We start from the raw sequence: 13,958 nt of genomic DNA, 5'->3' as shown, positions 1-13,958 counted from the left end.
GAGAGGGGAAATACGTTGGGCCGACAGCCGAATCCGCAAGTCGATCGAGAGTGTGAGTGCGAGGATGAGCGCGCGTGCGTGCGTGCGTGCGTGCGTGCGTGTTCCGTGATTGGGTGGAGGTGTGATCTCACTTACCCCGAGCGCTCGATGAAAGCCGCCAAGCTGCTTCCCGCAGAAGTCGTAAGTAGAAGACCGTGCGTGCGTGCTTGCTGGCTTGGATGATGGACGGTCGCGTGGGTGTGCCATCCGCGAAGAACCCCGGCGCCCCCCTCAAGTCGTGAGTGTGGCTTACACGCATTCAACTTACTGCCATGCCATGCCAGCACGCGGGCGGCACCAGGCGGATCCAGACGCTCGCTGATGTGATCATTCACACTGGCCGTGAGAACATTCACGTCAGTCTTCTGTCAGTCATTCCTCACGATGGTTTTTTATTTTACCCTTGCTATGGCCGTCAGTCAGTGTGCTGAGACAGATCACCGAGTTGGAGAGGGCCCGTGCTCCCGCCGAACACTCGTGAATTACGATCAACACGTATGAAGGAACTGGACTTGACCAGATCTGACGAGACCTCAGAGCATGGATTCAAATTCGCAAATGTAGAGCCAAGCTAAAGATTTCACAGACTACACAACAAGTATTCGACAAGCAGGGTTCGAGTCTTTCCAGTGATGCTCATCACAGTCGAGCTGGGGATGGATCTTGCTTTCGTTGACCACGACCGCAAAGTCGATGGGTGTTTGAAGCGCAGAGGAGGAGGGAAGCACGACCATTGGATGATGCCAAACTCCGGCGGCATAAGTGATACCTGTCGATCCGCGTACCGAGTACGCCTTGAGTGTAGAGAGGTCCGGCGTATCGTCTGCTCGAGCACAAAGTCGGGACATGATTCACCCTCAGCTTGACGCTCTCATCACGCGCAGCGCAGCGCAGTGCAGGGCATCATCACAAGCATTGCTCACCTTCTCCGTTCAAAGCGACAATGACCAGGTACGCTTGATCTTCTCCATTGCCAAGGGGTAGAAAAGCCTGCGTAGTGTACCTATGTCTCTCTAGCAGCTTCACATCAAAGAATTGACCAGAGCTACTCTCGAGCGCTGGATGAGGGTAGCATCGGTACGTATGAATCGCAGTCTCAGCTTTCGATTCTTGAGGATAAGTGGAGAGCACCAAAGATTGATCGACGTACTTTTCAGCTGTGCCTTGATTCACCTGCTTGAAAGCTGGGCCTGCTGTGGAGCTTAGCATATGAGAGGATGATGTCTGTGAAGGATGTCCCACAACCGATCCGTACGTTGCATAGTTCTCAGTAGTCAATTCCTCGACCGGAATCTGAAGAGCGGTGTTGGAGGAGCTTGTAGCATGGAGCGGCGCCGGAGCAGCGGGCAGCTCTTTCTCACGACCGCTCATCTCGGACTCGATGGGCAAGGCGATCTCAGGCAAGACCTTGTCTTTTGGCCAATCCGCCAAGTGCTTTGCTCTTCGGCCAATCAGTCGAACCCGTTTGATCCCGCCATCCGGAAACATGGCCACGCGTACGTGTGTGTACGCTTTGAACTTGACGGCGATCGAGTCAGCAGAGGACTTGATGCGGAAGAAGTGCTTCTTGTGAGGACCCGTCTTGGACCTCGGCACTAGCTCATCCCAGTCGCCTTGCTCGAAAGCTGTTGGGAGTTGGGCGCCAGGTGCGAGTGCCAACCCATGCAGCGCAACAGATTCGGGAAAGTTGCCGAGAAAGTGGAGCGTGTCGATTTCGGCGTATGACAAGTATGCAGGTTCCGCCCTTGTAAAGAGCCCCACGGCGTGTGAATTTGTATACTGAGTGAAGTCACACAGAAGGCGAGACACTTACAGCTGAATGATCAACCAATCTTTGTGTCCTGGTGTACGGGAGCGCTTGGTCTCCCATCCGTCGCCCATGTCCTTCCCTCGACCGGGGAGCAAGACATTAGGCCCAATGCCGAAGTGCTGATCGCTCGTACTAAAATAGAGGAAATTGTGCAATTCAGCAACTGATCTTCGTCGTACTGCGAGGATGTTCCACTCACAAGACGACTCTGCCGCCGTTGAGCACGTGGGCCAAATCGAGCGAGCTCAAGTTCAGAGCCTCAATCGACGGCTCAGCATGAGTTGGGGTCTGCTCCTCAAAGCCTTGGCCAAGTGGTGGCGCAGTGATTGTACCATACACACGAAAACGAGCAATACCTCCGTCTGGAATCATCCGCAGCTTGATGTGCGTAAAGACCTGCTCCGTAGGCTTTTCGTCCGGTGTAATCCAAAGATGACGCGCTGACGGACCGCAAGGGACTCGATGGAGCAGGGAAACCCACTGAAGGATGCGAACACGACTGTCAGTAAGACTGGGGCCGTGTCGAACAGGCTTCGACACAATGCAAGCTTACTCTGCTGTCGGATTCCTCAATAGGCTGATCCTCATCGAGGTGCAATGCCCACACTTCGACTTCGGGCGCCTCATTCCCATTGAACCAAGCCGTGTCGACATCTACTCCGAGTATCTGAGCACCGGCTGCTGGACCTAGACGCAGAATGACCCAGTCGAATGTAGGATTGTGTCTTCGAGTTTCCCAGCCCGAAAAGAGAGCTCCTTTGGGTCCGAATTGTCCCTTGAGGCTCGGCGCTGCCTCCACCTGATCGCGACGTGAACGGTCAGCGCTTGCGCTCGGCTCATCGAACGCGCGAGTCGACGTCGAGACGATGCTCTTCTGTCTGTCACTCACTTTGAGCAGATCGGAAGCAGGAGCAAACCATTCGTCGCTGAAGGATAGGATCTCGCCTCCCAGCGCAACCGACGATACTTCGGTAGAAGTGGACCCAAGCTTTCGAGCGAATTGGTCCAGCGCAATGTTCTTCCAAGTGTTGCTTGTCATCTTGTTTGTGAGGGCAGCGGTGGCGCAGGGGTATCCTTTTCAAAGATGCTTGCAATCTTGGGTGCTGAGAAGAGGCTATCTTTTTGTGAAAGGGGGGGCCAATCCGCGCGACCGCGCTGCTCTGGCTTTATGCTTTTTTTTCTTCTTCAGCAGGACAAGCTCGCACCAAGGACGTTGCGTTCCCCGTCGTCACGTCAGTGTCAGATGCGTGTGCGGGAAAATCGCAACAGAGAGCATCCTTACGGAGGTGTTGCTCTGACGTGAAGCCCATCGGCCTGCCGGTGCTCGCACGGATAGCTTCACCTCAGAGGAAGAGCAAGCCAAGCACACGAATCTACACGATGCAAAAGGTTAATCCGTGATCACAAGCTGGTGCTGTGCTAGCTTTCTTCCAGGCTGCAGCAGCAGCTCGATCTCTGTTGGGCAAGAGCGGCGGAGAGGAGAAGCTAGGCGAACGCATGCCGCGCGTGCGGAAAGTGCGGTGCCACCGTGCGTGCGACACGCGCGTACGTGCATCTTTATTGCAGCTCGCACGGAATCGAGTCAAAGTTTTGAGTCATGTGTGCAAGTCGGATGCACTCAAACTCGACTCATCCGACTTGCTGGGCAACAAAAGTCGCGACTCGATCGCGACTTGAAAGAGAGACGTGAAGCGCGGGACACGCGTCAGATCGGTGTCGCGCTTCCTACCTTTGCTGAGTGGCTTGCGCGATGGAACGAGTCGTGGAGCGAATCGTGAATGTCACTCGTGTGAAGGCCTATAAGCTGGCGACTAGGCGTCAGACCGCAAGTCACAACACAAACCCATCTTATCGTCCGTAGCGGAGTCCTTCTTGTTCTCCTCGACCGAACATCTCCGTCAAAGTCACATTTCCAGAACCTTCGTCGGGGGCTTTCTTCGCTGGCCGCAAGCGATTTGGCCCCTGGAACTTGATGTGTGAACGTCAGGTGCGCACGCTCCATCCGAGACGCCCTAGACATCCACCATCACAGCATTCTCCGATCGGATGGGACAATTCACAGCACCGTTGAAAAGCGCTTCATGAAACACGTGATAGAAGAGACCGCACACTCGCGTGAAGCAGAGGTGTCCATTCAGCAACGTTTGGTCTCCTCCTTCGTCCACATTGGCCCCCACACAGTTTGACCAGGTGACACTTCGAACAGAGCAAGACGATATCTAGAGACCGGCTTGCGTGCGCAATGATGAGCGTCTCGTCGAGAAACGAAGGGGATCATCTCTCTTGCAAGGTTGCGGACCGGCACAATGCCGAACACGACAGCGTGGACGTCACACCACCGTGTATTCTCGTTGTCAATCCCAACAGCTCGCTAGAAATGACTTTGGGAATGCGCGACAGGCTCTGCTCTCTTCATCGTTGCGGCAGAATCTCGAGAGATGTCCAGCTGGCTTTCGCGACTGCGGACAAAGAAGCTGGTGTACCTCCATCGATCGATGATTTCGTGGATGAAATCGCAAGTGCTTATTTGGTGCATCGACAGATCGCTCACGGAAAGTTCAAGGTTTTACGAGAAGAATCCGTGGTAGAGGTGGAACAGAGTGCATGCGACAAGTCTGTTCTGCAATTTCGGGAACACAGTCTGGCACCTCATGGCGATCCCAAGCAAAGGCCTGAACAGAGGGTTCGTCTCAGCATGAAGAATACGAGCATCGATCAAAGTCAAGCCGTGCTAGTCGCTTGTTTCTCCAATCATCCCCTCGCTCAAATGTTGCGCGTCTCTCATCCGCATCTCAAAGTCCTTCACATACTAGAAGCAGCAGTCCTCTCCGCTCTCTCATCAGGTGGAAAATTTGGCATTCTCACAACTTTGCAAAGCATGGTGGATGATATCGACGAAGGTGCGTGCGCCGTCATCGGACACGGACACTCCAGATTTGTTGGGACTGTAGCAGCGGGCGTCAATGCGGCTGGGTTGGAAGATCCGAAGAGGAAGACAGAAGCAGATCGATTGGTCTCTGAAGCGGCAGGATTGCTGGCTTCAAAAGGCGCGAAAGCTATCATACTGGGATGTGCCGGTGAGCGCCTTGTCTGGGCTCAGAAAACCACAGGCGACCGAATGCCTTGACTGACGTGGACTCCTCATGACGGCCCAAAGCCATGGGCGACAGAGCTTCCTTGATACGCCAAGCATGCCGCAATGAGAACGTGACGGTGACGATCGTCGACGGTACAATTGCTGGCGTCCATCTCCTCACGAATCTCCTACACTCCGAATAAAGTATGCTCATACACGCCATCCTGTGGCGGGCAAAAATGAACGAGGGACACAGTCACATACCACGCGCGTCTATTCAGGCGTCTGACGTTGGCAAAGACGGTGGCGGATGGTTTGTTCGCCAGTGAGCGGCAATGTCTCTTCGCGTGGTGATCCAGACTCTTTCCTTCTTCTTGACATATTCGATGAATCTGAGCAGTCCAGCAAACCTTCCAGGTCTACCAATGACCCTGCAATGTAGTCCTACCGTCATCATCCTCGGGCTTCCACTCTTGCCTTCTTCGTAGAGAACGTCGAATGCATCTCTGAGGTAGGTGAAGAAATGCTCGGACGTCGCAAAGCCTGGTGTCTGGGCGAATTTCATATCGTTCGTGTCGAGTGTGTACGGCAAGACGAGTAAAGGAGCATCCGACTCTTGCGCACTCGCATTTGCTGCCACTGCTGGACTAGGACAAGGGACCCAATAAGGTAGATCCTCATCATATGCGTCATTGTCGTAAAGTTGATCCGCAAGTCCCCTCTCACGATACGTCTCGTAGACGATCCTTCGCGTCTGCAGAGATTGACGACCCGTATACCATCCCAGGGGCGGTGTGGAGCTTTTAGAAGCTTGACTGATCACATCTATAGTTTTGTGCACGTGAGATCTCTCCTCTGCCTCGGGCACATCATTGTAATCTATCCATCTGTACGAATGACTTGCGACTTCGCATCCCGCGCTCTGCATAGCATCAACGACTTGAGGGTTCAGCTCCACAGCTCTTCCGATGGCCCAACATGTGAAGCTCAAGCCTTGCTTTTCGAACAGATCCAATATTCTCCAGAATCCTCTGTGCGATCCGTACTCGTAAGCGCTCTCCACGCCGAGTGTTCTCGAGGGGCGAGTAGTGCCCGTCGCTCCATTCTCCGTCAGAAAAGCCTCCGAATGGGCGTCACCGTTCAGCAATGTGTGTTCGCCGCCTTCCTCGTAATTGACGACGAAGGAGAGGGCCAAGTGCGCACCGTTGGGCCACTTGGGATCCGGCAAGTGTCGGCCATAAGGTCCTGGCAGATCCCTTGATCCGTGATCCTTTGTATGTGCCTGCATCGCAGCGTCGCCCACTCTTGGCCTGCAAGATGCTTGAACAGATTTTTTCCTCAGTTCAGCAAATTTGGCCAACTCATTCTTGATTTTTGATTGCGGATCGTGGGCGGAAGGAACACGGCTCGAAGCATGTAGGTAAGGTTCCGAAGCGCTCAGAATCAAAATTTTGCCCTACGTGGGAAGCTTCGCTTCGCGTCAAGTCACGTGTCGACCGTGATCGGCGCGCGCCCGTAAGCCATGAGTGGAACTCGCGCCTTGATCTCACACACATCTTGCTCAAGAATTCACGAGTCGACGCAGACCGCTGCGTGGCTCCCTCAACTCCACAGACCACCCCATCCGCTCATCGCCGGAGAGCATCCACGCACGACCAATCGGTAGATTGTTCGCAACTAAATCGCCGCTGACATCTCCACAGCAGCAGCCCACAGTCAATATGAGGTGAGACTGGAGATTCAGTTGCGCTGAGCGAGCGCGCCTTGCTCGCATCGTATGCCGATGCGAAGCTGACACATTCCTCTTCTTCCCTCATCGCTCCTCCTTGGGATCGGCGCCACCACCACGCAGTCAATACCTCAACACTCCCAAATCGGAGCTGGACGAAGCTCAAATCCGAGCGTTGGAAGAGTACGAGACCTCTCAAGGACCCTTGTCTGTCTTGCAACAGAGCGTGAGGAACAATACTCAGATCTTGATCAGCTTGAGGAACAATAGGAAATTGTTGGCTAGGGTGAAAGCATTCGATAGGCATAGCAACATGGTGTTGGAGAATGTAAAGGAGGTGAGTTCGAATTCGAGCGCTTCGGCTACTGAGAGCCGGGATGCATGGGCGACACGCTTCTTGGGCGTGCCGTCAGCAAGGGTCACAGCAACTGGGCGTACGTGCTTTCTGCGAGTTATGGCGACCACTGCCTCTTGTCTACGCTCTATTGCTGTCTCAGGCACCACTGCGGCGCAGATCAGGTGCTGTATGCGTTGCGTGTGATCGGAGCGGGTCGAAACTCCACACGAGCAGTGATGCAAGCGGTAGAGCCGCGGAGGTCGGGTCAAGCCAGCTGGCGATCCATGAAGCACACATTTTCTGTCGGAAGGAGGGAAAAGCGCGGTGCCTCGTCAGGCCTCGAAGCGCAGATCGCAAGGCCTCGCTTTCCACCGCGACTTGTCATGACTCGGCTGTGCATCTTTGCTGACAGGTTGCCCACTCGCACCGCCTCCCCGCGCCCAGATGTGGACAGAGATTCCAAAGTCCAAAAACAAGAAACCCATCAACGTGCGTAGCAGACACCATGGAACAGCCCATGCCCCTGAGCCTGGTCATCAGCCTCGAGATGTATGCTGATCACCTTCTCATTGATCCGTGCTTGTTCTGACAGAAGGACCGCTTCCTCTCCAAGGTCTTTTTGCGTGGGGATTCAGTGGTGCTCGGTGAGTCAGAGGATGATGCTTGCGCGGAATCGTCCCGACCTTTCTTCCAGGCTGACTGATTGTCTTCGTCGTCTCCCTGTAGTGCTGCGCAACAGCGGATGAGGAGTTTGCAGACAAAGAAGCTCGGCGTCTCCATCCAGTCTCTGTTCATGTCACCCACACATCTCGGCTGAAAATCAGATCAGGTGCACAACACGGTTGCTTGGCGCAAAAAAACAGTTCACAAGTCTACTTGGGCCCCGAGTCCCGCGACCACAGTCTGGGCGCAAGCCGACTTGTGTCGATCAAAGGTAGGTAGTATCAAAAGTACAGGTAGTATAGGTGCGTATCTTGGTAAGATCAGAATGTAGGGAATGGAGCATGCACCGAGCGAACGTGACTGGAACAGATGTGCACAAAGTCTCCTGCGCACGAGCGACACGATGCCCTCAAGAAGTGTCCTGCGCACCAGCGCCCTTGAGCGCATCGTGAAGGTTGCCGACGTTGACACGACGTTTCTGAGTGCCTGCCAGCTCTTGTTGCTTCAAGCGTCTGCCCAGGCGAGTCCAAGTGCAAGGCGTGAGAAAGAGGTGTACGCACTCCCGAAAGAGCGGCTCACACGTTGTAAAGTACTCACTTCATCTCGGCTTCTAGCTCGCTGACGCGTTCCTTGGCTCCTTGACGTTCGCTCTTGAGCCTCTCTTCCAGCTTCTTGTACCTCATCTTGAGCTCCTTGATTTGAGCCGACGAGTTGCCCTGATCCTCTGCGGATTTCTTTTTCTCCTCCACCAGCCGTTCGTTGCACTGATGCAGGTCGTCCTGAGCCTTTTTCAGCTTCCTCTCCGCAATCATGGCTCTAGAGGTCAGATCCGACATTTTGCTGTTCTCGCCCGTCGAAGCCAAATTGGATCGGGTCTTGAAGGAACTCAATTGCGTCTGAAGCTCGGCGGCGGTCGTTTTGGCCAAGTCCAGCTCGGATTGCTTGGCCACCATGCGAGCTCTCCACGCGTTCGACTTGTCGCTTGCCGTCTTGATGGAAACTTCGCATCGATCCAATTGCCTAAACTTGCTGTCCTGTTGACGTTTCAGCGCACTGAACTGCTCCGTAAACTTGCCCTCGATCGTCTTGACGCGCTCAGCAAACGATCCTTGAATATCTGAAAGGCGATGCATGCGCGTCGTCAAATTGTCGTGGAAGACTGCAAAGTTGGTGAAAGGCTTGCTGTCGTTTGCGCCGCTCTTGCGCGGGCCGCTCGCACCGCCGAGCCTGTCAGCGCTAAGAATCTTGCCCATGAATTGGTACACGTTCAGCAAAAGAGTGTTGCGCTCGGTGAGCTGGTTGCGTATTTGCTGTTGATCTTGCATCATGGAACGTTCGCCGTCATTGAGCTCCTCTTCGAGCTGAGTAACCCTGACTCGAGCATCGTCTAGCTCCGCTTGGATCGCAGCGATCGCGCGTTCCTTGCTTTCCAGCTTCTCGTCCAGGCTCGACTTGCCGCTGCTCTCCTTCGCAACCCTATCATTGAGCGTTCTGATATCAGCGTGCAGTTGAGACAGCTGCGCCTCCTTGTCCCTCAGAGCATCTTCTCTGCGGTCCAAATCTTTGCGGGAGCGTTCCAGATCGGATTCGCAGTTGGTCAAGTCTCTCTTGAGGCGGTCAATTTCTAGCTCCAGAGAGTGTCGATCCGTCGAGTGAGTCTTGCCGAGACGGTCGCTCTCCATCTCCTTGCTGCGCAACACGCTCTGCAACGTCTCGAGATCCGCCTTGCACGTCTGCAATGCCTTCTTGGATGACTCAAGCTCAGCTTCGATTGAGGAGATGTCCGCTTCCTTCTCGTCTACGAAACGACGATGTTGATCTTGAAGGTCTTCCATTGCGTTGGCGTGTTTCTGAGCTTCGTCTTCGCGTTCTTGCTCCTCAGTGCGTAAATCGGAAAGCATGTCCTCCAGCTTGGCGTGCAGCTTGGCGGTCTCTTCACGAAGGTCATCGCGCTCTTCTTCGAGCTGCTCCACCCTATGTGCCAAGACAGCCCTCTCCTCCGCTCCATTGTTCATATCGTGCTGCGTGGTATCAGCTTGAGCTTGAAGCGCCTCGATCTGTCTATCGCGATCCTCCAAACGCTCTCTGAGAGCTTGAATCTTTCTGACGTAGCGATCGCGCTCTTCGCCAAAGTTTTGCAACAGCTCATCCGTGTCGTGACGTGCTTCGTCAAGATCCGCACTGAGGCGCTCAATTCTTTCCTCGGCATTGCTTAGGCGTCCCGCAGCCTCGCTCAATTCTGCGTCAGACTGCTGGAGCTGATGGGTCTTTTCCTCGAGGTAGCTCTCTGCAGCTTGCCGAGCAGACTCGGTGTTGTTCAGCTGGGTCTCTTTGGTCGCAAGGAGACTCTCAAGCTCTGATTTCTCTCGAAGCAGCTCGTCCAGCTCCGCTTCAGATTCCGCCAACGCTTTGGCGGTGTTCTGGTTCTCAAGTTCAAGGTGCTCGATGCGCTCCAGCTGCTCATCCATCCGATGCTCGTAGTCGTCAAGCGTTGCTTCGAGCTCCTCGACGCGCACCTTCTCCGCATTGCCCTCGTCCCTGAGCGCATTGATATCGGCTTCATACTGGAATTTCAAGGCTTGCGTGGCTGCCCCAACTTCGTCGACAATCTGCTGCTGATGGTGCTGCTCATCCGCACCGCGCTCATCGACCACGTCGGCCAAGCGTCGCTGCACCTGGTCAAGCTCGCGTTGAAGCTCGCCTTCCATCTTTGCCAAGTCAGCATTTTCCGCGTCGAGGTCATCGACTCGCCCTTCTAGATCGCTATTCTTCGCTTGCAGCTGATCAAGCTCCATAGTCAATGCCTTGTTTTCGGCTTGCAGCGCATCCAGCTGCTCTCTGATTTCTTCAACCTCGGCATTCGTTCTGCCATGCGTCTCTGCACGCTCTTGGAGCTGCTCAATCTGGTCTTCGAGATCGGCAATTTCTTGCTGGCGAGTGTATAGTTCGCTCTGATGATCCTGCCTCTCCGCTTCCAGGTCCGCCTTTGCTTCCTATGGTGTGGCGAGGCGCGATGAGTACATGAGTCGGCGTCTCGCTCTGGGCGCACATTGGCTACTGCTCACCTCGGATTGGTTGCGGACATCCGCAAGCTCCTCTTCCAGCGCTTCGCGAGCTGAGCGATGCTCTTCAGCCTCAGCCTGAGCTCGTTGCGCTTCGGCTCTGAGAGCGACAGGGTCTTCCTTGCCGATGCGCTTTTGGAGCTTCTTGTATGCGGCCAATTCCGGTCCCGCTTCCCGAATGAATTGATCCTGCTTCGCGAGACGAGCTTGCAACCTTCGGTGCTCCTGAGTGATGGAGACCAATTGTTGCATGACATCATTGTCCGAATGCTTGTAACGCTGCCTGAGAAGATCCACCTCAATTTTCAAGTCGTTGTTCTCCTTTGTCAACTGATCGTTGCGCTCTGTGGCTACCTTCATGCTCAGACCTGCTGCTCGGCGAGCTTTCTCTGCCTGTGCCTCAGTCAATCCGATCGCAGACTCTTCAAGGCTCGCGCCGTTCGCAAGCGACGTCTCGTTGGCTCGCGATAAATCTTGCTGTGCGCGAATGAAGTCTGCATCGCTGTCCTCCAGAATGCCAGTATCGTCGACCTCGCCATAAGGCGCCACCGAGTCCTCACCATCTACGATCCTGATGCCTTGCAATCTGCGCGGATCCTGCTTGCGATCTGTAGCGGGTATCTCTACGCGCGATTTGTGGGCGCGCCTGTCGATGGCAGCTTGAGGCGTCGAAGGCTCGGTAGCTGAATCGTTGCGAAGCGGCACTCTGGAAGCCTTGACATTGGAGCCAGAAGCTGTTCTCGCTCCCGCAACAGGCTTTCCGATCGCAGATGGAGCGTTAGTGGGTACATTGGATTTGCGTGGCGAGAGCGGCCGAGGTGCAGAAGAGCTTGGCTTACTGCGAGCAGCAGGAGCAATGCTCGAGTCGTCGGTCGTGTCGAGCCCTGCCATGGTCAGCCCTCCTGGCCCAGTCCTGTTGTAATCCGTCGCTACCGTCTCATCTCCAGCGTAGCCAGCCAGCGCCGCGAAGCGATCGCCCATTCGTTGAGCGCTGAAGCCTCAGCTACGGCGTCCGACGTGATGCTTCTCAGCACAGAGAGAGGAGACCAGCTTGTATTGTGTAGTGCTTTGTAGCAATCAATGATGGTTTGTATGCGTGGCTGCTAGCTTTTGCATTGCGATTGTGATGATGAGCGTGTTGAAGCGGGGTGAGGGTGCCAGCTAGGTGGTCGAACGAAGCCGAATTCAGCAGCAGAAATGGCGTTAAAGACTTGCCAGTACCTGTCCCGCCCGAAAGCGCACACTCATCGGATTGTGCAGAAAGGGAGGACAGACGGTACGGATGGCTGATGCTTCATGCTAACGATGAGGTTGTGATCCATGCCGCTGCTCGCGCTGCTCCGCTTTGTTGTGGAGCAAGTCAACTTCGAAGCATGCAAGCCGTGAGTTCGCGCGACGCTTCTCATCACCATGCAGCAGCATCGACAGCTTGATTGGGACATAAACACCAACACCCGCGCCGGCGCGCGTGACTCGTGACTATCCACGACTTTGCGGAGAGAGACAGACAAAGAGCGCGCGGTGGCGACGCGTGTCTCTAGAATATTCTGACGCATCCTTCTTGATGCTGCCAGTCGTAGCGCGGCTCGCGGGTTGATTGCGAGTTGCGCTCAACGACGCGCCCGCCAAGTTCAACGGTTCGGTCGAAGCGCATGCATCGCGGGCCGCCGAGCAACATCCAACGCCTCCCCATCGTCCCTTCGACCATCAGCACAACACTCGTGACTGTCCAAGCAGATGACCTGACCTCTCACCTTTGAGCGGACTCAACGCCTCGAGAATCAGTGCGTCACTCATTCAGATCTTGCCATGCGTCAGAGTAGACCGTAACTCGTAGGCTTGTCGAGGATGCCGCATCTTCTCGTACCGTCCGGGCTTGGGTAGCGGTCATGCTGCATGGCTTCGTGATCTTAATGGAAAGCGATCCGCTGAGTGTGGCCTCGGTGGATGCTGGTGAGCCGTCTCAGATGCTCAGCATGGCCACGCCCCCCGCCACTCGTATGCCTTGGTGGGTGAAGGCGAGCACCAGCCCTTCGCCTCTTTCAAGATTTCCCGGTTTCCACTATCACGCTCACCACACCACCGTGACAGATTTTTGATCGAGGTGATGAAGCGTGACTTCACAGCTCTCGACGCTCATCAATTTCTGCCCCAACACGCCAGATTTTCCCACCTCAGCTAATCTCAGGGATGCCGCCTCGAGAGCCCCAATTGGAGGCGCGTCAAGGTCACAGCACCTCGCTTTCGCCTCGACTCGCGCACTTGTCACCTCGCACACCGCAGGGTGAAGGTCCGTTTACGTCTCAGCGCGGTTCGGGCTCTGCAGCTTCGTCTGCTGGAAGGCAGAGCAATAGGAGCGTGTCGTCCTCGATTCGTGCGAGCGGTGGTAGTGCTCACTCTGTCCCCAACACCACGACGATGCGTAAAAGAGTGCCATCTGGAGTGCCGGCTAGATCTTTCGAGAGTCCTGCCTCACCTGCCTCGAGCAGCGTGATGAATGCGGACGAGCGCATCCTACCCCCTATACCAACTGCCGACTCCAGCAACTCTTCATCCAGCAAAGATTGGAAAGAACGCCTCCGCAAAGCGGGAAGCATCGATAGCTTCAAGACCAAGCGCAACCCTGTACCCGCCACCACCATTTCCAACCTGCCGGGCTTCTCAGATGCCATCGATGCTGCCAAAAGAAGACCAAGTAACATCGGCATGGAAACTGCCAGAGCATTTGGCAGCCGGGTCAGGAGCTTTGCTCTCGGAATAACCGCCACGGCAACGACTGCCAACTCCGACACGGAAGGTCATGCGCCGATTGTTGCTTCGTCAGCAGATCAGCGCGCTACGCAAAAGATCATCACGGGTAGCGCTATGTCGAGTTGGTTCAAGGGTAGACCCGTCGGTGCCGGTGTCGACACGAACGAAGCAAACACCAAAGGCAAGGGGGTAATGAGCTCGCCCAGACCATCAGAGCTGCTACCTCCAATCGACCTGCCCTTGCAGGCGCAGCACTCTGTTCCTTATCAGCGCAGCACGAGCGAACCACGGAGAGCCTTTGTGGAAGATGCTGACTCGGAGGATGAAATGGATCCTGACCAGACCATTCGAGTTGTCCACGCAGGCAACATCATCCTCGAACAGTCTGGCATCGCTTCATCCCCTAATTCCTTGGCCAGTGCTCTGGACATGTGGTCTCCGCCGCCTTCCTCTATCAGGGAAGCAACTCAGCGCTTCGAAGAGCAAGGCAT

The 13,958-nt window shown here is 55.1% G+C and overlaps 5 protein-coding genes across 5 annotated transcripts; 2 read left to right on the top strand and 3 right to left on the bottom strand.

Moving 5' to 3' along the window:
* Nucleotides 1–626: 626 nt before the first annotated feature.
* On the bottom strand, nucleotides 627–2,888 carry IE81DRAFT_333773 (Allantoicase; the record flags this gene model as incomplete). Its single annotated transcript, XM_025515385.1, has 6 exons — nucleotides 627–862; nucleotides 963–1,783; nucleotides 1,853–1,981; nucleotides 2,049–2,329; nucleotides 2,403–2,648; nucleotides 2,739–2,888. The coding sequence occupies 6 exons, from the start codon at nucleotides 2,886–2,888 to the stop codon at nucleotides 627–629; spliced, it is 1,863 nt and encodes a 620-aa protein (XP_025371637.1).
* A 1,092-nt stretch (nucleotides 2,889–3,980) lies between these two features.
* IE81DRAFT_21255 (hypothetical protein) lies at nucleotides 3,981–5,165 on the top strand. The gene is made up of 2 exons (XM_025510982.1): nucleotides 3,981–4,926; nucleotides 5,007–5,165. The coding sequence occupies exons 1-2, from the start codon at nucleotides 4,092–4,094 to the stop codon at nucleotides 5,126–5,128; spliced, it is 957 nt and encodes a 318-aa protein (XP_025371636.1). The 5' UTR covers nucleotides 3,981–4,091; the 3' UTR covers nucleotides 5,129–5,165.
* Nucleotides 5,090–6,327, bottom strand: IE81DRAFT_21236 (chitin deacetylase Cda1). The gene has a single exon (XM_025510981.1). The coding sequence runs from the start codon at nucleotides 6,211–6,213 to the stop codon at nucleotides 5,203–5,205; it is 1,011 nt and encodes a 336-aa protein (XP_025371635.1). The 5' UTR covers nucleotides 6,214–6,327; the 3' UTR covers nucleotides 5,090–5,202.
* Nucleotides 6,328–6,495: 168 nt separating this feature from the next.
* On the top strand, nucleotides 6,496–7,853 carry IE81DRAFT_21174 (Sm-like ribonucleo protein). The gene is made up of 5 exons (XM_025510976.1): nucleotides 6,496–6,651; nucleotides 6,778–6,991; nucleotides 7,436–7,480; nucleotides 7,587–7,635; nucleotides 7,718–7,853. The coding sequence occupies exons 1-5, from the start codon at nucleotides 6,647–6,649 to the stop codon at nucleotides 7,735–7,737; spliced, it is 333 nt and encodes a 110-aa protein (XP_025371634.1). The 5' UTR covers nucleotides 6,496–6,646; the 3' UTR covers nucleotides 7,738–7,853.
* Nucleotides 7,843–12,119, bottom strand: IE81DRAFT_321374 (hypothetical protein). Its single transcript, XM_025513320.1, has 3 exons — nucleotides 10,720–12,119; nucleotides 8,252–10,647; nucleotides 7,843–8,166 (listed from the first exon to the last, which is right to left on the bottom strand). Exons 1-3 carry the CDS (start codon nucleotides 11,695–11,697, stop codon nucleotides 8,064–8,066), a joined length of 3,477 nt encoding a protein of 1,158 aa, XP_025371633.1. The 5' UTR covers nucleotides 11,698–12,119; the 3' UTR covers nucleotides 7,843–8,063.
* Nucleotides 12,120–13,958: the final 1,839 nt, after the last annotated feature.

This window comes from Ceraceosorus guamensis (assembly GCF_003144195.1).
Source record: "Ceraceosorus guamensis strain MCA 4658 unplaced genomic scaffold IE81scaffold_11, whole genome shotgun sequence".
NCBI classification, from domain to species: Eukaryota; Fungi; Basidiomycota; class Exobasidiomycetes; order Ceraceosorales; family Ceraceosoraceae; genus Ceraceosorus; species Ceraceosorus guamensis.
This window is presented reverse-complemented; position numbering and strand designations above follow the sequence as displayed.